Source organism: Anopheles bellator, chromosome 2 (assembly GCF_943735745.2).
Source record: "Anopheles bellator chromosome 2, idAnoBellAS_SP24_06.2, whole genome shotgun sequence".
Classification (NCBI taxonomy): Eukaryota; Metazoa; Arthropoda; class Insecta; order Diptera; family Culicidae; genus Anopheles; species Anopheles bellator.
This window is the reverse complement of record NC_071286.1, coordinates 51,564,100-51,584,089: the sequence shown is the minus strand read 5'-3', so window position 1 is coordinate 51,584,089 and position 19,990 is coordinate 51,564,100. Positions and strand designations below refer to the sequence as shown.

At 49.2% G+C, this 19,990-nt stretch overlaps 2 protein-coding genes across 3 annotated transcripts in view; one reads left to right on the top strand and one right to left on the bottom strand.

The window, feature by feature from the left end:
- The window catches only part of LOC131206872 (tyrosine-protein phosphatase Lar), a 73,703-nt gene extending 62,667 nt beyond the window's left edge, over window positions 1-11,036 (top strand). For both annotated transcript variants that reach the window (XM_058199457.1, XM_058199456.1), the window contains 5 exons: window positions 5,548-5,687; window positions 5,780-8,985; window positions 9,068-9,200; window positions 10,376-10,792; window positions 10,904-11,036. In XM_058199457.1, coding sequence (XP_058055440.1) covers window positions 5,548-5,687; window positions 5,780-8,985; window positions 9,068-9,200; window positions 10,376-10,792; window positions 10,904-10,972 — 3,965 coding nt within the window. In that variant the 3' untranslated portion in view covers window positions 10,973-11,036. The remainder of the gene's footprint in view (window positions 1-5,547; window positions 5,688-5,779; window positions 8,986-9,067; window positions 9,201-10,375; window positions 10,793-10,903) is intronic.
- Window positions 11,037-18,159: 7,123 nt separating this feature from the next.
- On the bottom strand, window positions 18,160-19,611 carry LOC131206871 (opsin-3). Its single transcript, XM_058199455.1, has 3 exons — window positions 19,223-19,611; window positions 18,478-19,158; window positions 18,160-18,406 (listed from the first exon to the last, which is right to left on the bottom strand). The coding sequence occupies exons 1-3, from the start codon at window positions 19,462-19,464 to the stop codon at window positions 18,175-18,177; spliced, it is 1,155 nt and encodes a 384-aa protein (XP_058055438.1). The 5' UTR covers window positions 19,465-19,611; the 3' UTR covers window positions 18,160-18,174.
- Window positions 19,612-19,990: the final 379 nt, after the last annotated feature.

The window sequence follows — 19,990 nt, the reverse complement described above, 5'->3', positions numbered from 1 at the left end:
GTTGTTGTGGACTTTGCCGCTTTATCTCATCTTCCCCCACCCTCAAATGTATCTCATTGCCCCAAAGTATCCATTTCACATCCAACCGGCGTTGCGTTTTGTTCGAACTTTTTGGATTATCTTCCCCGTTTTGGCCCTGAGTCTAAAGAATCAGTTTTGGAGCCTCTTCTTCACGGACACACGGACTTTTTTCTTTTCCACCCGGACGCTGCACTGACCCGGCCAGAGGAGAGCCAAAATGTAGTTTTTGGTAGCTTTTGTGAACCATTGGATTTTGAATTTTGTGCTTTTGTAGTAGAACTAGAATAAGTGTGACGTTTTTTTGCACCAGCAGCAGGAACCGGATTTTTGTGTGTCTACATGAAACGTGTATTGTATTTTTGCATATTGTTTTTTTTCAATTTTTCTTCCCCTCAAAAATGCGTACCGAAGGATTTTTTGCGATTTTGATAACGTCTCTTTCTCCGTGCACTATTAACCACCGCTTCCATTTTCCTAACCATTACACGCTGCCTGTTGGACGCTCGATCCGTGAATGTTTCCGTTCTGTTTCGAAATCACGTACTTTTTAGCGAAACCACCCCTCTCAATGGGAATCAATGGGGTGAACAATTTTGTGGGTGAACCAATTCAAAATAAGTATTAATGTTGAAAGTTTGCGTTGAAAAGCCTGACACAATCAAAGACCATTTCGGGGGCAGAACGGCCCAGCGAAAGAATCTCGTGAGCGAAACTATTGCAAAATATTCTAATCAGCGCTTCCATTGTGTTTCCCGAGGAAGTACATCATTTTTAACTTTAAGAAAAGCGTGTCCTTGCGAGCTGCTTCGCGCCGGACACGTCAGAGCCAGCAGAGGCATCACCGAACACGAAGTGTCCGCGAGAGCACAATTTCGTATTTCGCCCCCGGGAGTTGTTATATACTGTGGCAAGGAAAGAATACTGTCTACCGACCGACGGGCCCGGGATGTAAGTTTTTCTTTTTGCGTTTCACCTACGTCGGGAAGAAAATCGAACGAACGCGCGCCAACCTTCGCCAGAGCGGAGTAAAAGTTTAAATTCTGCCCAGGAGACAAAAATCATCTGAAATTGTGCTACGGCAGCGCAAACTTTGCAGAATTCACCTCCACGGTTTTTGCTGGGCTCCCCCGGTGCCATTGGTTTTTATCTGGTGGCTGTGGCTTGGGTTGGGAAAATCGCTCCGGCGTCTGGCCGACGTGGCCGACCTTTACCGACCATCAGATCGTTTCACATATTATCGTGCACGTTAACAACATATTTGCCGCTGGCAAGCGGGCGCCCAAACCCCCGAATTCCACCCGGACCCAGGGCGGTGGAGGGCTAAAAACCATCTGGATTTTTCATCGTGTACTCGACAATAATGTCCTCGTTCCGATGCAGTTCCGCCCAGCGCAAAAGGAAGGCGAGCGTAACACGCTGTGTCTTCGCGCACTTCTCGTGTGTTCGTGTGGCTTAAAGCTAGAAGGACTGGAACGTGCACGGAACTGTCATTCGTAGTCCTAGGGCTTCGGGGTGCCCTCGTAAGCTGAACCTCTTCTTGTCCGTGGCTTTTAAGGATTAGGATATTTATGCAATTTGTGGCGCTCTCAGTGGTCGCCCTCATCATCCGACATGAGACAGGATGGTCTGAAAAGAATTGACTACAAAAACCCATAATTAGGAACGTACAAAAAAATTGAAACTTGATATAACCCTCTCAAATCCGCTAAGAATAGGCCTTAAATTTGTGACAATAAAACTGCCCAACAATTACGGTACACCACAGGAGCGTCACGGATTAGTCCGAATGGCACTAATACACTTGCGCGATCACCACCGACAGGAGATGGCAAAGAAAACAAACTACATATCAACCCGGTTCCGGTGCATTTCCGATTGCATCCCGTGACAACCTGCCCAACCGAAATCGTCCAATCTCTCGTCCCGAAAGAGGATGAACCGAAAGGCGCGCGCATGTTAAATGCACCACTATTCGGCTTTTTGTCATAACTTTTAACGACGGCGTTCGCAGCGATTCGTTTCGTATGTTTCATTTTCTTTCCGCCAAACGAAACCAGGCCAAACGTCCCGATCCCGCTCGCTGACCGAAACCGCAGTAATACCATATTTGCCGTGGGATAGAACTCCGTACGGGAGCCATTTTCTTAATGGGTTTTCGGTCCCGTTCCGTGCAGAAAAGAGTGAAACGCGCGCCCGGCGCGAATCCTGCAGAGCGTCAACGGCAGGATTTTCCTCGCCAGTTCCCTCGGTTGAACTCCTGCCGTCGGGCCAGTCGTTTGACAGGACATCCCCGGCTCCCGGTCCGGGTTGGTTAGAAGTTAAATGTGGCGTTCGATCGACGCTGCTGCGTCGCTGCCTTGTGCTTGAGTGAGCAGAAAGAAAAGCCACGCTCGTAACATAATATTGGATTAAAGCTTATCGGCAACCTTTCGCCGGAATTGAGTCCAGCGACGGCGCTGTGAGTAGAATAATGCTACCGATCCACACTGCACAAAATACTGCACCTGGCTCTCTAGGAGGTCCTGTGGCCAAACTATCATCCACACAGACTCCTGTAGGGGCAGTGTTACTGTGCGAACGGCTGAAACAATGGCGCCGGTTTCACCGATAGCATCTTCTTCTTGTCTTCGCACCCTCGCGATAAAGGTGTCGCAGGAAGATTTTGATGGCCGCAGGATCCTATTTTTTCCTTCTTGGGATCAGCTTCTTGACCGTTAAATAGCTCAATAATACCTAATTTGTATCCGACGTGCACAATAAAAGTGCCTAGTTTGTATTCAGCCAGGGTTCGGTTCGGCCCGGGATACCTGGAGAAAGGACGCTTGAAACGACCACTGGAACTGCGCGTACGTGTGGCGGCGATTGGTCATTAACGGTGTTGGCAGTTAAAGATTGGAAAACCGATGCTGTCAAATGATTTCGGATTTTGGAGCCGCCCTTGGGTGATTAAAATTTACATTCCACGTTACTACCAGGTCTGAGACTATGAAACTGAATTTTTTCAAAGAAATCACATGTTTATTGCATTGAAATGAAAAACTTTTATTCAAAGAGTGTGCCATCGCTAGTTACACATTTCTCTCCGCTGCTAGATCGTGGATTCTACGACAAAAGAATTGTACGCCTTTTGAAGCAAACCAATTTTCGATTTCCTTGTTGGAATCGAAGTCCTGCTCAGCTGATGCGTGTCCCATCGATGAAAATGAATGATATTCGTAAGGGGCCAAGTCCGGTGAATACAGCGAGTGCGGTAGCAGCTCCCAGTCAAGGGCTTTGATTGCATCTTGAAGCAGTTTTGCTTTGTGTCCAGGCGAATGGTCATGGAGCAAAATTGCCCTACCATATCTTCTGTCCTATTCTGGTCGTTTTTCGATCAATACATGGTTCAAATTAATCATCAGTAGCGATCTGTACTAACGGTTTCATTAGGTTTAGGAGCTTGTAGTACACCACACCTTTCTGGTCCCATCAGAAAGTCCTTTTTTGGAGTCCTCCGAAGCTCTTTGTTTGTTAAGTTAATCACCATTTTTAATTTTTTAAACAGTTCAAAGCACCGCCATGAGGAACATGAAATTGACTGTTAGAGCCATCAGTTTACACAATTCGGTTTCATAGCTTAAGACCTGGTATTGGGACCTGCGTTGTGTTGGAGTAGTTCTTTGCTCAGGTCGCCAAACCGTGGTTGTTTCCTTTTTCAATTCCGGCCAAAAGCCTGGGGCCACAAAATGGTTTGTAAAACAAGCTCTGACGCGCCAACTTCGGCAGATAATCGGCAACTTTCCAAAGCGCACCCCACAGCACACGGTGTTGCTGCAGGTTGACACCAAACTTAAACAATACTCTCCATAATTGCAAATACTTTACATGACACTGTCAGGGCACCGCGCACAAAGTTTCGTACTACGACACTTGGAAACTCGCATCAAAATCCCACTTCATCGGCGCAACGGCGGGTGCAACGACGGCCTGGACACGCGCATTTCTTTCGATTGACGCAAGTTTGCAGCATCCTCGGCCCACTAACGACCCCAGGGATGGGACCGAGTGTGAAGCCCGCCGCCGTCACGTTTGGTCGGGGAAAAATAAGCACTCGACCACCACCACACAGAGCCGTCCGGACGTCCTGCTCCTTCGGAATGGCGCCCTGAACATCATTATTCAGTTCATTCTAAACTCGTTACGACTCGGTGCAGTTCAGACTCCATTTGCTCTGCTGCTATTTCCTGCCGTCCGTTCGCAAGTCCTGGGTCCTAGTCGTCGCAGCGCTGTCCCGGCAATGGCATCGCGTGCCGTTGGGTCTCGTTTTTTTTTTGTTTTTGTTGGTCAGCCCGACATAGTCTGGTGCATTAACAGAGGCGCACGTTGTGGTTGCGGCGATCTGAGGACATCATTGTTGGCAACCATCGTTGAAAACTCACGCTGGTGACGCCGGTCGAAACTTTCGTAATCTTTTGCCCAGCTTCTCTTGAGAGTGTCAGCGCGTTCAACAAGTAGTTCTTCAATTAAAAACACGACGGACGGAGAAGTAGAGTTGCGCTCCGCACTCAACTGGTGAAAGAACGCCTGGCGTTTGTGGCTTCGGAAAATTGGCCGCCACCCTTTTTGGCAACCTCGACACGCAACTATTCCTGCTTTTCATTTCGCCCATCCCTGACACGTACCTCTCTAAAACCCGTGTTGGCGTGTGTGGCGGGCATGGGTTGCATCCACTTGGTTCAAACCAATTTACTGGCCTAGAAACCGACTGGAGCTCATCGTTGGCACCCATGTGGAATTTCAAACACTCTCCAAGGTAGCGCTGAAAGAAGGTGCCTTCATTTTGCCATTCGAAACCACTCGAAAACGACTCTTTTTCCAATGAAACGGACGGCAAAGGATCGACTAACTCTCTCGCTCGCTCACGGTTAAGATTGAAGGCCTGAATGGCGCCGGGACCGGAGAATCCGGCTCATCAAGTTGCCCACCGAAAACGCCTTTATTATTTAATCACGTAAAAGCCCCGGCCCCGGCGGCTACACCATCATTACTAATGAACCGACGTAATAAATACTATCGAACGAGATACACCTTAACGCGGGGCTGGGTTTGTCCAGTGTGGGCCAACCGTAGAGTTTTACAGTCAGAGTTTATCGGGATTGGGGTCAAATTTTGAACCACTTTTCGTTGTGTTTTCTCGCGGGACTGCGACTGCGGGTTGCGGAATGGGCGGGCATCCTCTAATCCGCCTGCCGCCTCGCCGCCACAGTTCTCTCGCCCGGTTCCCCAGTGTTTAGTCCCCGCAGTGCAGTGCTTTCCTTTCTTTGTATCGAGTATTGTTTCGTTCCCGAAGTTCCCCAAAATAACGTCGTAGCCATGTTTGTAGTTTCGAACTTTTCCGTTTTACTGTTTTAAAATTGACCATTCGTTGGTTTTTGATTTTGCCACCCGAAATGGGAAGACAGCGTTCCGATGCGCCCTTACTAAACTGGCCTTCTTTTTCTCTCCGCGCCCGTTCCGCGATGATGCTCAACAACCAACCCACCGCAGTGCCCGGAGATCCGCAGGACGTCAAGGCGAGCCCGGTCAACTCGACCACCATCTACGTGACGTGGAAACCGCCGAAGGAGAAAAACCGGAACGGCATCATCCGAGGCTACCACATCCACGTGCAGGAAATGCGCGATGAGGTAAGAAGGGCCCCGGCCCGGCCGGCTCGAGTTGTGTGGAAGAGTAACGAAATATAACTTACCCATAACTGATATCAACTTATTACGAACAGGGTAAAGGGCTGCTGAACGAACCGATGAAGTTTGACGTGGTCGACGGCCTGGAATACAACGTGACGGGCCTGCAGCCGGACACCAAGTACTCGGTCCAGGTGGCGGCTCTCACGCGCAAAGGCGACGGTGACCGGAGTGCACCGATCACAGTCAAAACACCCGGTGGCGTTCCGATCCGTCCCACGGTCACCCTGAAGATACTCGAGCGTGATCCGACCGTGTCGATCGAGCTGGAATGGGAGCGCCCGAAGCAAACGTACGGCGAGCTGCGGGGCTACCGGGTGCGGTGGGGTGTGCGGGAGCAAGCACTCCACGAGGAGGTCCTTCAGGGCACGCACCAGAACGTGAAGCGCATCAGCGACCTCGAGCGAGGCGTCGAGTACGAGTTCCGGGTAGCCGGCATGAACCACATCGGGATCGGACAGGAAGCGGTCAAGCACCTCCAGACACCGGAAGGCTCACCGACCGGGCCACCGACGAGCATCGCGGTGCGCTTCCAGACCCCGGACGTGGTGTGCATAACCTGGGAACCACCGACCCGCGAGCATCGGAACGGGCAGATCACACGGTACGATGTGCAGTTCCACAAAAAGATCGACCACGGGCTAGGCACCGAGCGGAACACGACGGTGCGAAAGGCCGTGTTCACGAACCTGGACGAGAGCACCGAGTATGTGGTGAGGGTCCGAGCTTACACCAAGCAGGGTGCCGGGCCGTTTAGTGAAAAGCTGATCATAACGACGGAGCGCGATATGGGTCGGGCTCCGTTCTCGGTACAAGCCGTCGCCACGTCCGAGCAGACGGTTGAGGTGTGGTGGGAACCGGTTCCATCGCGTGGTAAACTCGTCGGGTACAAGATCTTCTACACGATGACGGCCGTCGAGGATCTGGACGAGTGGCAGACGAAGGTGGTCGGTGTGACCGAGTCGGCCGATCTGATCAACCTGGAAAAGTTCGCCCAGTACGCGGTTGCGATCGCGGCCATGTATCGAACCGGACTGGGAAAGCTAAGCGAGAAGGCGACGGTGAAGGTGAAGCCGGAGGACGTGCCACTCAATTTGCGTGCCCACGACGTCAGCACACATTCGATGACCCTAAGCTGGGCGCCACCGATCCGGCTGAATCCGATCAACTACAAGATCTCGTTCGATGCGGTCAAGGAATTCGTGGACTCGCAGGGCATCTCGCAGAAGCAGATTCTGCCGCGGAAGGAGATCGTTCTGAAGAGCCACGTCAAGTCGCACACGATCAACGAGCTGTCCCCGTTTACGACGTACTTCGTGAACGTGAGTGCCATCCCGACCGACTACACGTACAAACCGCCGGCCAAGATTACCGTCACCACACAGATGGCCGCCCCGCAGCCGATGGTGCAGCCGGACTTTTACGGCGTGGTGAACGGCGAGGAAATACAGGTGATCCTGCCGCAGGCCTCGGAAGAGTATGGGCCGATCTCGCACTACTACCTGATTGTCGTGCCGGAGGATAAGGCGAACCTGCACAAGATTCCGGACCAGTTCCTAACCGAGGAGCTGCTGACGGCGCGCCCCAAAATGGAGCGCCCGAATGCGCCCTACATAGCGGCCATGTTCCTGCAGCGCAATATCCCGTACACGTTCCACCTCGGGTCGGGCGAAACGAACCACAATTTTACCAACAAAAAGCTCGAGCGCGGCAAACGGTACCGAATCTTCGTGCGGGCAGTGGTTGACACGCCCCAGAAGCACCTGTACACATCCAGTCCGTTCTCGGAGTTTCTGGCGCTGGACATGAAGGAAGCACCGACCGGGGAGCCGCCCCATCGACCGAACCCGAACGTGAACCCGGACCCGGAGATTTTGATCCGTGGCAAGAACGAGGAACCCGGCATCCTGTGGGTCGTGGGACCGATCATTGCGGCGATGGCCCTATCGGTGTGCTTCCTCGTCGTGTACTTTGTGCGCCGTCGACGGCAACCGTGCAAGGCGCCCGACCAGGCAGCCGTCACCCGGCCCCTGATGGCAGCCGATCTGGGTGCGGGACCCGCACCAACCGATCCGGTCGATATGCGGCGGCTTAACTTCCAGACACCCGGCATGATTAGCCACCCGCCGATACCGATCTCCGAACTGACGAACCATGTGGAGCGGCTGAAGGCGAACGATAATCTAAAGTTCTCGCAGGAGTACGAAAGCATCGAGCCAGGCCAACAGTTCACGTGGGACCACTCGAACATGGAGGTGAACAAGCCGAAGAACCGTTATGCCAACGTGACCTCGTACGATCACAGTCGAGTGATTCTGCCGCCGGTCGAAGGTGTGCCTGGGTCCGACTACATCAACGCCAACTACTGCGACGGCTACCGGAAGCACAACGCGTACGTAGCCACGCAGGGACCGCTCCAGGAGACGTTCAGCGACTTCTGGCGCATGTGCTGGGAGCTGAAGTCGTCCACGATCGTGATGATGACGCGGCTCGAGGAACGATCGCGCATCAAGTGCGACCAGTACTGGCCGGCCCGCGGAACCGAGGTGTACGGCGCGATGACGGTCACGATCACGGAAACGCAGGAGCTGGCCACCTACTCGATACGCACGTTCCAGATCTACCGCAACGGGAGCAATGAGCGGCGCGAGATCAAGCAGCTCCAGTTCACGGCCTGGCCCGATCACGGCGTGCCGGACCATCCAGCGCCGTTCCTGCAGTTCCTGCGGCGCACGAAATCGCTCACCCCGTCCGAGTCGGGCCCCATCATCGTGCACTGTTCGGCCGGCGTCGGGCGGACCGGGTGCTACATCGTGATCGACTCGATGCTCGAGCGCATGAAGTACGAGAAAACGATCGACATCTACGGGCACGTGACGTGCCTGCGGGCCCAGCGCAACTACATGGTGCAGACGGAGGACCAGTACATCTTCATCCACGACGCGCTCATGGAGGCGGTCATCTGCGGCAGCACGGAGGTGCCGGCCCGCAGCCTGCACAACCACATCCAGAAGCTGATGCAGACGGAGCCGGGCGAAAACATTACCGGCATGGAGATGGAGTTCAAGAAGCTGTCGAACGTGAAGGCCGACTCGACGCGCTTCGTCACCGCCAACCTGCCGTGCAACAAGCACAAGAACCGGCTGGTCCACATCCTGCCGTACGAGTCGTCCCGCGTCTGCCTCACGCCCATCCGCGGCGTCGAGGGCAGCGACTACATCAACGCCAGCCTGGTCGATGGGTGAGTTGAGCGCGCTGTGTGGATCCCGCTGGCAGTCCGAACTAACTTAATAAACCGTTGTACCTTACCGACCACTCCACAGATACCGGTACCGTAACGCTTACATTGCCGCCCAAGGACCGCTGCAGGAAACGGCGGAGGACTTCTGGCGAATGCTCTGGGAGCACAACTCGACGATCGTGGTGATGCTGACGAAACTGAAGGAAATGGGACGGGTAAGTCAAAGACTCCAAATCAAAAGAGACGTGTGCGCCATCACACTATGGGGAATTTTGGCGGACATTTTTGGACTTAGAAAGAATCTAAAGACATTTTTCAACGTTTTTGTTTTCTTTTGCGCGTGTTTTGATTAAATGCAACATTTTATGTGTAGTACACGCGTTCAAGTTCAAGGTATTTAAACGCCTGAGCTATGCAATTTGCACGACACCCAAATGTTTCAATGCATAATCGTCCGCAAATATAAAATTTGCGATGAAAATCTAACACCTTATGAGTGTAAAAAGAGGATATAAAACGATCGAGGGGCTTTGCCCATAACGTTTGTGGGAATTTCGAAACAAGTAATTATTACCATCCGAAGTATCCAACGCATGGACTATTATTTAAACGTTTGATAGAATACTTATTAGTCTGTTTCTCCATTCAAACGAGAATGGATATTATCTACTTGATTAAATACATGATCAATCGCGATACCGTCATTAATGTTTTCCTCCATGATAAACAAATCTTTAACTAAATCAGGAAAACTAAGTTTATGGTTATTTCGCTGCCTATATTTTACCTATTTTGCTAAAATCATAGAAAAGGCATAAATTTCAGAAAGACAATAAGCCTAGCGCAACTAGCCTAGCGTACACGGACGGATTGATGAGAGGGTTGGAAAATTTACTGAAAATAATTTAAAATTACCTAAATTTTCATTGTAGTGCCTACTTTAATTGCGCAAGGCCCCTGAATAAGTTTGCTGCATTACCAAAGTTGATAAACTGCATTTTTTCGTATTGTTCTATATTAATTCCCGATAAAGATGTACAACCAATGTCAAACGTCAATTTCAGATTCTTTCATATTAAAAAGGGATCTTTCAAATGATGCATAATATAGGTGCATTAGCGTTGCAGAACTGTGTTGATGTAACTGATAAAAGTTGGTTTTAAAGAGTAGTTTTGAACACATTTTCGACTTTGATAGATCCATTCTTGGAATCTACGCAACGCAGAAGGCCAAAAATTCGGTTCGCTCATGGCTAACTATTTTTGGAAAATATAACTGAATACCTCACTTTTTCCAAGTTGGTTTATGATCGCCTTTTCCCCATAGTGCATTAATGTCCGGATGTGGTTAATCCAAACGCCTGTCTCCCCGTCCGTCTGTCTGTTTGCAGGAAAAATGCTTCCAGTACTGGCCGCACGAACGCTCGGTGCGCTACCAGTGCTACGTGGTGGACCCGATCGCGGAGTACAACATGCCGCAGTACAAGTTGCGGGAGTTCAAGGTGACGGATGCCCGGGACGGGTCGTCGCGCACGGTCCGCCAGTTCCAGTTCATCGACTGGCCCGAGCAGGGCGTGCCAAAGTCGGGCGAGGGTTTCATCGACTTCATCGGCCAGGTGCACAAAACGAAGGAACAGTTCGGCCAGGACGGCCCGATCACGGTGCACTGCAGTGCGGGCGTCGGTCGTACCGGTGTCTTCATCTCGCTCAGCATCGTCCTCGAGCGCATGCAGTACGAGGGCGTGCTGGATGTGTTCCAAACCGTCCGGATACTGCGCTCGCAGCGGCCGGCCATGGTGCAGACGGAGGTATGTGGCCCTTTTTTTGTTTCCACTCTCTAACACGTTTGTTGTGCAGTCGAGCCTGTGACGCTAAACGTGTTTTCTTTCTTGTGCCCCCGCCGTTCTCCTTCTCCACAGGACCAGTATCAGTTCTGCTACCGGGCGGCGCTCGAGTATCTCGGTTCGTTTGATCACTATGCGACCTAAGCGGGGAGAGACTCCCGAGATTTGGCACCGCCCCGATCACCACCATCATCATCATCCGCAACCGGTGCGCGAGGTTGGTATTTTGTTTCGTTTCGGCCGCCCCAATCGGCCACTCGCCACTCTCTCGCCCCGCATACTGACAAGCGTAATTAGCAATCAAGCAACAAAGCATACTCAACACAACGCACGGGGGTCCCCACACGCCGCCCCGTGCCCTGTTTTCGGTTCGGCGATCTGCCCTCTGCCGACGTGGCAGATTTTCAATCAACCAACGGCCCGCTTCCGGGAGACACACACACATCACATCATCATCCTTTCGATGACCGATTTCGACGTTCGATAAGATTTAGAGGGATTTTTCAAAATTTGACTATACTCAAGTACTTTATAAACCAAAAGGCGACGGTGTTAGTGTGGCGAACGAATGCAAGCAGAAAAAAGCAAAACTCGACAACTTCTCGTAGCTTCGTATGGCAAAAGTAAAATTAAAAAATATTTGAAATTAAAATCCGTTTCATAAATCGAACTTTCCGCGCGTCCCCTTTCGACGATCGAGACTCTAAGATGTTCGAGGCAAGCACTCCACCAGAGTGGAGGACACACATTACACACCACAACAGTGTTTAAGTAGAGTATCGTTCGAGGCCGTTAAAGGTAATTAGAGGTGGTGGGGGGCCAGTAGAGCTGGCCGTAGACTGCAGGAAGCAACACACAACATCACACAATCATTACTGCCATTTACCGGAACCACAGAAGCCCGGCACCGTTTAGAGAAATATCATCGAAAGTGTATTGCTGCAGACAGCAACTCCTTATACCTATAACTAAACATGTCCCTCGTTCAAGCGCCCGATCGTAACGATAGCAAATTCATACATTCCCGACGCGACGATCGAACTAATCCAACTTTCTAGGGCAATTTCTCGACCCCGTCGGTGACACTCGGTGTATGTACAAGGCTCCCTTAATTGCGAAAACCGCCGATAATCCGTTACTGTGTTGTTGTTTGACGTGAAAGTGTGGCCCAAACAGTGGCCTATCTCGGCTCGGCTTATGCCTCCTTTGATCACAATACAATCGGCAGAGTATGTTGTTTTTAGCATAACACAACCGGTTTAGTTCATGGTCCACGGTTCATCGCATCGCGGAATTGCATTACTTACGAACGAAATGAAGCGTCAAACGAATAGACTGATAAACGGTAGCAAAAGCAGCAAGAACTGCTGTGAAGCACGGCGAATAAGCGTATCAAACGGGACGGGACGGGACGGCGCATATCGGAACCGGAACGACGAGCAGAATATCAGTTGCAAGTAATTCAAATTATTGTACAACTTCTTAGAGAGTTCTAAAGCCAAACCAACGAAGACCGTACGACGGATCGACGTGTGGTCGATTGGTTGAGAGAGGGCAGCATGTTGTTTCTCTTTGCCTACTGCTCCACCCGGTGATGGGTGACCGATAATCGAATAGCATACCGCGTTTTGTTGCCGATGCGTCAGGCATCTCATGAGACTTAGCCGATGATTTGACTTTAAAGCATACTACTCTTACACATTAGGTTGCACACTTAGGAACTACTTTATACACTTCGCCAGTGTGACCGCGGTGAACAAATAACAGGCGACGGGTCCGTGGGGAGATCTTGCAATAAGCTTGTAAATCTATGCAGTAAGTGTTTTTGAATGAAAACAGCATGCTGTGAGCATCGGAAGAATGTTTGGCTTTGTGTGTGAATCTGCGCGATTGAATGTATGCGAGTACAGTAACAGTCGCGTTGCCAGGAAGGGGGGTTAGGATAAGCAGCGCCACATTCTATATAGCTACTTAGGTGTAGTAGAGGAAATCCAGCTATAATCTAGAAACGTAGCAGTACCAGAAATACGCATACCTTCGGAAAGTGTTAAAGTAAAAACGAAAAACTATTGCACACACCTCCAGCAACAAGAGCACAGAGTGTGTAGAGAGCTGTCTTTGTTGTAGCGAATGAAGCAAGCAGAAAACACGATTAGAGCAAGCCTACTAGGATCCCAAGAGAAAACGCAGGATGCGTCGTCGCTGGATCGGCGCGTACGCAGTGCAGTCGGACGGACGGAATGTTTGCGAGTGGTTTGTGTTTCACCTGAAAGCCGAATATCACCTTAGTTTTCGCCGTTTCTTTGTAGTATTTTGATGTGATACGTGTGTTTGTTCGATGGTGTGTACCTCTCCGCGATGGAGCCGACGGAGATGGCTGCAATGATATTAAATTTACAAGCCAAGGTAACATTATGCACGCGCATTGTCCATTAGATATACGGCGCACTCACGGCACTGAGGATAGGCAGTTAATTCACGCGTTAAAAATATCAACAGCCTTCGGTGCGATTGCGTAGGTTTAATTTCTCTTGCCATATCATACGGTGGATCCGAACGCACGCGGATCGCATTACACTAAGCGGAGGGTGTTGGGTAGATTTATCACACGATAATTGTACGTGCCCCCGGTCCTTCCCTACGTTACATACTCACCCCATTAATGGTAGGACTTTTGCCAACCCGTTCGTCTAAACTTCACAAACCTTCCCGAATACGTGATCTCTCTTCCATATTCTATTGTTTTTTTTAATATTACAAAGGCAGCAGCGCCAGTTCGTTACTTACTTCTTGCCACCAGCAAAGCTTTTTTTAACAAATCGCACAACACTTAATTTTCGTACTGCCAGTTACATTTTATCACATTCTGCCACCTAACTTCAAAGTGCTCAAACATCACCAGAGACTTTGTGTATTGGACCAGTTTCCGTTCTTATCAGTCTTATCTCCTCCTTGCTCCGTGTCGAAACTATTTTGTCCAGTAAGTGTAAAAGTTCTATGACTGATTTGGTCCTAATAGATACGCCAGTTTGTCGTGTGTTCTTGCTCTAGGCTTACCCTTAGCGTACGGATAATTGAAAATTCTAGTAGGACTTATTGTACGGATTCGCTATAATATTACTTACTGAGGCATGATTTCCTCTTTTAGTTCATAGTACCATGCTACTCGTGTAGGATCAGTCAGAAAAGCGCACACATTAATCATAATCATCATAATGCAGAGAGCGGAACGAAAACTTGCCGCACGAAAGGATCAGCAACTTTACTCCTTAATGGTCTCGAGCACAATTGCATTCCATTCATTCTCATTCAGCATTAACTATATGGTATTCTCGAAAGGCTAATTTTATTTACACAGTGTTTTTTTACATTATTAAAGAGCGTGTATAGTTTACCCCACATACGCAACTGCATCAACTTATTGTTTGCAGCACTATCGTCCGCCAGAGCGGACGGAGCACGACGTGCTGCAACGCTCAGAACACGAACAAAACGTAACCAAGCTAGCAACAAATTACCAAACGAACTGATCTTCTCACACAACACAACAATAGCCGATTCACACACCACTAAACCGTTGTAGATTTGTGTACAAAAGTTACGGGACACAAGAAGCACTTTCAAAACGTTATAAAAGCAAATCCTGTGAAGTATTTGTTGGTTCCCTTTTTTGTGTTCTCAACTACCCATACAGCAATCTAGTAGAAAACCGATCCGCGTACAGTGTACAGTTTTGTCTCCGGTTAGACCACAGAGAGTACAGATTAACGATCCAGCCAACCATGCCATAAACCTTTCCTCCAAACAGTTGTTATAGTTCTGTTTTTTTTTTAATAATATTACTTACCTATACTAGAACGTTACATTGAACCACCGGTGAAAGGAGGAACTGCCCACTGCGTGTTAAATATGCGTGCATGTGTGGCGTGTGTAGTTGCGCAGGGGATGGTTTTGAGAGCCATCAACTTTCTCACCAACATTTCGGTTCATTTCGGTTGTCCCCTTGGCCGGATCAGCCGGATCAGTATGGGCACCTCGAATTCCTCGAAACGACATTTATGTTGTCTTTTCGGTGTTCGGTAGCTCCCCATCGTTTAATCAATTTACACAGCACGCATTTGCTTTGCAGAATGAATTAAAAACGCACTACAGAACGCAGTGCAGAACAACGCAAAGTATGGCCGGGAGTTGAAACTGTAATTAAGAAGTTTGTAGCATTCGGAGTGCGCGACAACGCATGCGCATGTAATGAACGGGACGGGTAAAATATAAATCACGCAGGGACACACGGGGGGGTTGGCTTCGGAACCAGGAGGGCGCAAAGAAGTTAAGTATTAGGAAAAGCGTATAAAATGTTAAAAGCGAAGAAAATTAAACGGATAATTAAAAACAAAAACAGAACAGAGAAAAGGAACCCATATAATGTATTGTGCAAGGTGACGCGCAAATGATGATGTTACAAGCATATTCGGAACAGAACGGAAGAGCAATCGGACGTGTTAGGAGCGCAGAGACAGAGGCTGGATCTAACCCGAAAATAATGAAAACAAAAATTGCTATATGGAATAACTAAACAAGATAGATAATGTCCGAAATTATATAGGTTATGTAATAAAATCATTGAAAAAAGGAACCAAACTCGCGTTTTTGGAATGACGATGGGTTTCGCCGACAAAGGTAATCTTTCTATTTCAGTAATCTGCCTTTCATCATTTCAGCAAGTTTCTTATTTGTACATCTTTTTTTAAAGTTTTATCCATCGTTTGAATCGTACGGAAGGTTTGATCCTTGATGAACTTTGAAGCCATACGAAATATGCTCGTGGAATAGTATGTCACTTAAGCCCCTCTTTATAACATTGCATCATGCTCGACGATGACATTCAGTGTTTCCCATCACGTATTAGGTGTGTGAATTAATTCTTGTGGTTTTTATTCAACATTTGTGACCTAACTACAACAACAAAACGTACTACCTTAATGAAAGTATTGTCCGTCATTAGCTACTACTTTATTAGCTCCCATCTTTTAGGTAGTTCCTCGATTCCGTGTCGATAGAACTTCTTATCGATAAGCGATCTACTCAGAGACCTATTTTTCGATACTTTCATAAGAAATGAACCGCTGTGCTGCCAAATCGTTACTTATGTAACGGAACAAGTACTATTTTGAAAGAGCAATATCTGGTGAATACGGCGGGGAGATTCACAGTTCCCATCCGACATTTTCGGGATAGGTTTTTACCGGTTTTGCGATGTGGGGTCGAGTTTTGTCATTTTGAAAAATCAGCTTATCATGTCTTTTATCGCATTCTCGACGTTTTATGGCCAAAGCATTGCTTCAAATGCATTAATTGTTGTTGATGGGATTGTCCTTCAATAATTTCATCGAGTTTTGAAAGCTCAAAATACACCACACCTTTCATATCCCACCATACGCACATCATAACCATTGCGCAGTGAATATTTCGCTTTGGTTTCGATGGACATGGTTCACCAAACTGTATCCAAGGCTTTTTGGGCTTAGAATTCCTGTAATAACTCCACTTTTTATCACCAATGACGATTCAATACAAGAATCCCTTTTTTTCTGACGTGCAAGCTGTAATGAAAAAGCACTCCCCGCAAAAACGCTTTGTCAGGAACAAAACTTGACATGTTCAAATCCGTAAAAAACGTGTTGTTTACACTTTGACCAAACAATCTTTACTGCGTTAGATGCGTAATGAGAGTAGCTATCAAACACATATTTCATTAAAAAAAATCTGTTACATTTAGTGAGTAACGCCATCTATTATAAAACCGCAAGGATTATTTCACACACCTAATATAAGGACATCCATTTCGTAGTTTCCAAATCTAAATCCCGAAATCTAATCCTAAATCGAAATCTAAAAAATCTAAACCCTGTTAGCATTTTACTGTGTTCGAACATGCGAGGTGTGTTCAACAATTTTTGCGACATTTGAATTTCCGCGGTCTACGTTTATCCGATTTTTTTTGTGGCGTTAGGTTGCTACACATGTCAGTGACTTATGTTGACAGGTTCGGCCATTTTGAGTAATCAGTCCATTTTTGACTGCTGTTTTGCTTGGACAAGGTTTGGCTCATCGTCGATTTTTGTCTACTCCAAAACTAATTAACCAATAAGTTTAAGTTTTGAAAACAGGAAAAAAGTCATTCAGGGCCAGATCTGTGGAAAACGGTATCGGTAGGTATCAATTGTCCGCGCAGAAACCACGAAATCAAAAATCGGACATACGTAGCCCGCGGAAATTCAAATGTCGCAAAAATTGCTGAACACACCTCGTATCTGTCAACCCGAGTGTCAAACTTTTAGTTTCTTATGTTTCCATTCTTATTCTTCACAATAGAAAAACGTGTTAAAATTATTAAAGCTTGTTTAAAAAAAGGGGGAATACTAAAACGTTAAATTTTGGTTGCAATTGAAAATATGGAATTGAAAGATATGCATCGTGATCATGGCGCGATTTGACACCGTTGGACTTTTTTTGTGGAACTACACAAAAAACCGTGTTTATGCTGAGAAGTCTGCAACGATGGACCGTTTGAAAAATTCGACAATCGTCTTAATAATCGTCCTCTAATCAACTCCGTTCCGATGTTATTTTTCGGTTCTTGTTTATAGCCAGATGCCGATTCTGCGGCTCTCACATAAAAAATAACTGTATTCCAGTAATAATGTATGCTGTGAAACACTGTGAAAAACACGGGACGGAAGACGGAAGAATTAAACACGTGGAAAACAGAAGGGACAGAAACATAAGATACATCTGATCAGATCAACTTCCGACGATGAAGTGTCGTTTATTCTCGCTGCGTTTGACAGAAGTCAAAATGCCCTGTTTTAAATTTCCCCTTTTTGGGGAGAAATTCGAGATGGCTCGTCGTCCGAGATGGATGGCAACGTGTTCAATTCACGTGTTCTTCTGGAGAGTAGAACGATTTTAGTGATGGCGTGTCCTTTAGCATTGCTAGAATTCAGATAGAATTAGGGGCCAGATGAGCATTGATGACGATTGAGCATTGAAAGCAACAAAAAGGTACCTCTCATACGTGTAAACTCGAGCCGACCGACTGCTGTTGACGTGTGACGTGTGCGCAGCTTCAAACGGAATGAGCGAACCGAAAGAAAGACTTTAATTGCGTGCAGTTTATTGTTTTTGTTTTGCTTCACCGATCAACCCGACGGGTGCCGGGTGAGAGCATTTTCACAATTTGCTTTGCTTGAAGGGGGCGTGCTCTGGCGCTCCGGAGCGCCAGAGGAGCGGAGACTTAACACTAGGATTCCGGTTTGCATTAGTCCAGGGTCGTCGTTGCTGGGTGTTCAGTTGCCCGGTGTCTGGTCGCCCGCGGTCAGCTGCTCGGAGACGACGGTCGTCTTGCTGTCGGTGTTGCTGAGCGCATCGTCCGACTCGCTGATGCCCATCCACGGCAGCCGCCGTTCGAGCTCCTTCCGGTACTTCGGGTGACTGATGGCGTAAACCCACGGGTCAAGGCAGGACACGATCTTGGCGCAGACCGCCGGCACCATCGTGACGAGCGGTGTGAGAAGTGTCCTGGCGCAAAAAAAAAAGGAAAAAGCAGGATGGTAATCCCCCAGAACTTCAAAGAAATGTGATCGACGCACCTGTCACCGAAGGCTCCGATCATCGTGACGATCGCGTACGGTGTCCAGGCGCACACGAACAGGAAGAAGATCGTGAAGGCCGCCTTGGCGATGCGCATCTCGACCGCTTGCGACTTTTCGCTCCGGTTCGCGGCCAGCGACTCGACGTTCATCTTGCGCGCCTGGTTCTTCAGCATCAGCTCGTGCTGGCGGACATGGCCAAACAGGCGGGCGTAGAAGTAACAGATAAACGCCATCGGGATGGCATAGGCCCACGTGAAGATACAGCCCACGAACACGCGCGTGTCCTGGTCGTCGGTCAGGTAGTCGAACGAACAGGTCGTAAGGTATCCCTCCGGTACATAGCGGCCCCAGATCTGGAACAGGGGCAACACCGTGAACGGCAGCGTCCAGAGCCACGTCAGACAGATCAGCAGCCCGGCCTGGACCCGGCTGAGTCGCCCGTCGAGCGGATTCGAGATCGTCCGGTAGCGATCGAACGCGATGACGGCGTTCGAGATGGCTCCGCCAATACCGGACATGCTGCCGAGGGCGGCGTACACCGAGCAGCCCACCCCGTACCCGACCAGGCGCTCCGAGGCCGAGTTCACCAGGAACAGGGGCATCTCGCACATCATCAGCAGATCGAAGATGGCCAGATTGATGATGAACATGTTCGAGCCGTTGCGTAGCGATTTCGACCTGCGGAAGACAGCCATTAATCCGGACGCCCGAACGGACCCCCTGTTGGGTTGGGCTCGCTTACGTTCCAAAGATCCACAGCACGATCCCGTTGCCCACGAGCGAGGTGTTCATCAGGACGAAGTAGAGCATGGCGAGCAGCAGGTGCATGTAGTAGGGCGGCGCCGGGTAGCCCTTCCAGTGCTCGTGCACCAGGTACTGCTCCTCCGGCGGCAAGTTCCAGCCGAGCAGCCGCGGGATCTCGCCCTCACCCATCGTCATGGCCATCGGGTGCAGCACGGCATCCGTTTCGTTCAGCTCCAACATCCTCGCCGCTCTCCAGATGATCTTCTCACCGACGAAGCACCAGCAACACGATCCCACTCTATCTCTCTTGATCTACAACTTTCCCTCTAGCTCTCGTGGAGGAGGAACAACGGCGAGGAACAATTTGGACCGATTCCGGGAAGAAACGCTTCACAAATGTTCAACGACTAGCGGCGCGAGGACGCTTTTTATAGCGGGACCTGCCCTGCCCGCTGCTGTGGACAGGATTAAAGCGCACCTCGGGATTGACACACTGCACCCGCACCCATAATGTGATTATCCGCCCGGGTTACGGGCCGGCGATGTGTGGCTGAGCCGCGAAGGTGTCACCAGCCCAGCCCAGGTGCACTGATTGAATTTGTCACCCGTCCGCCGATCATCGATTACCGAGCTGCTCGCCGTGCTGCTAACCCGTTTAGTAGCCGATTGGATTGTCTGATTCCGGCGCGGCCGCTGGGCTGAGCTTTGTCCGCTAAATCCGACGGCTCTAAATCCAATAATATCGCGACAAAAAGATCTTGACCGC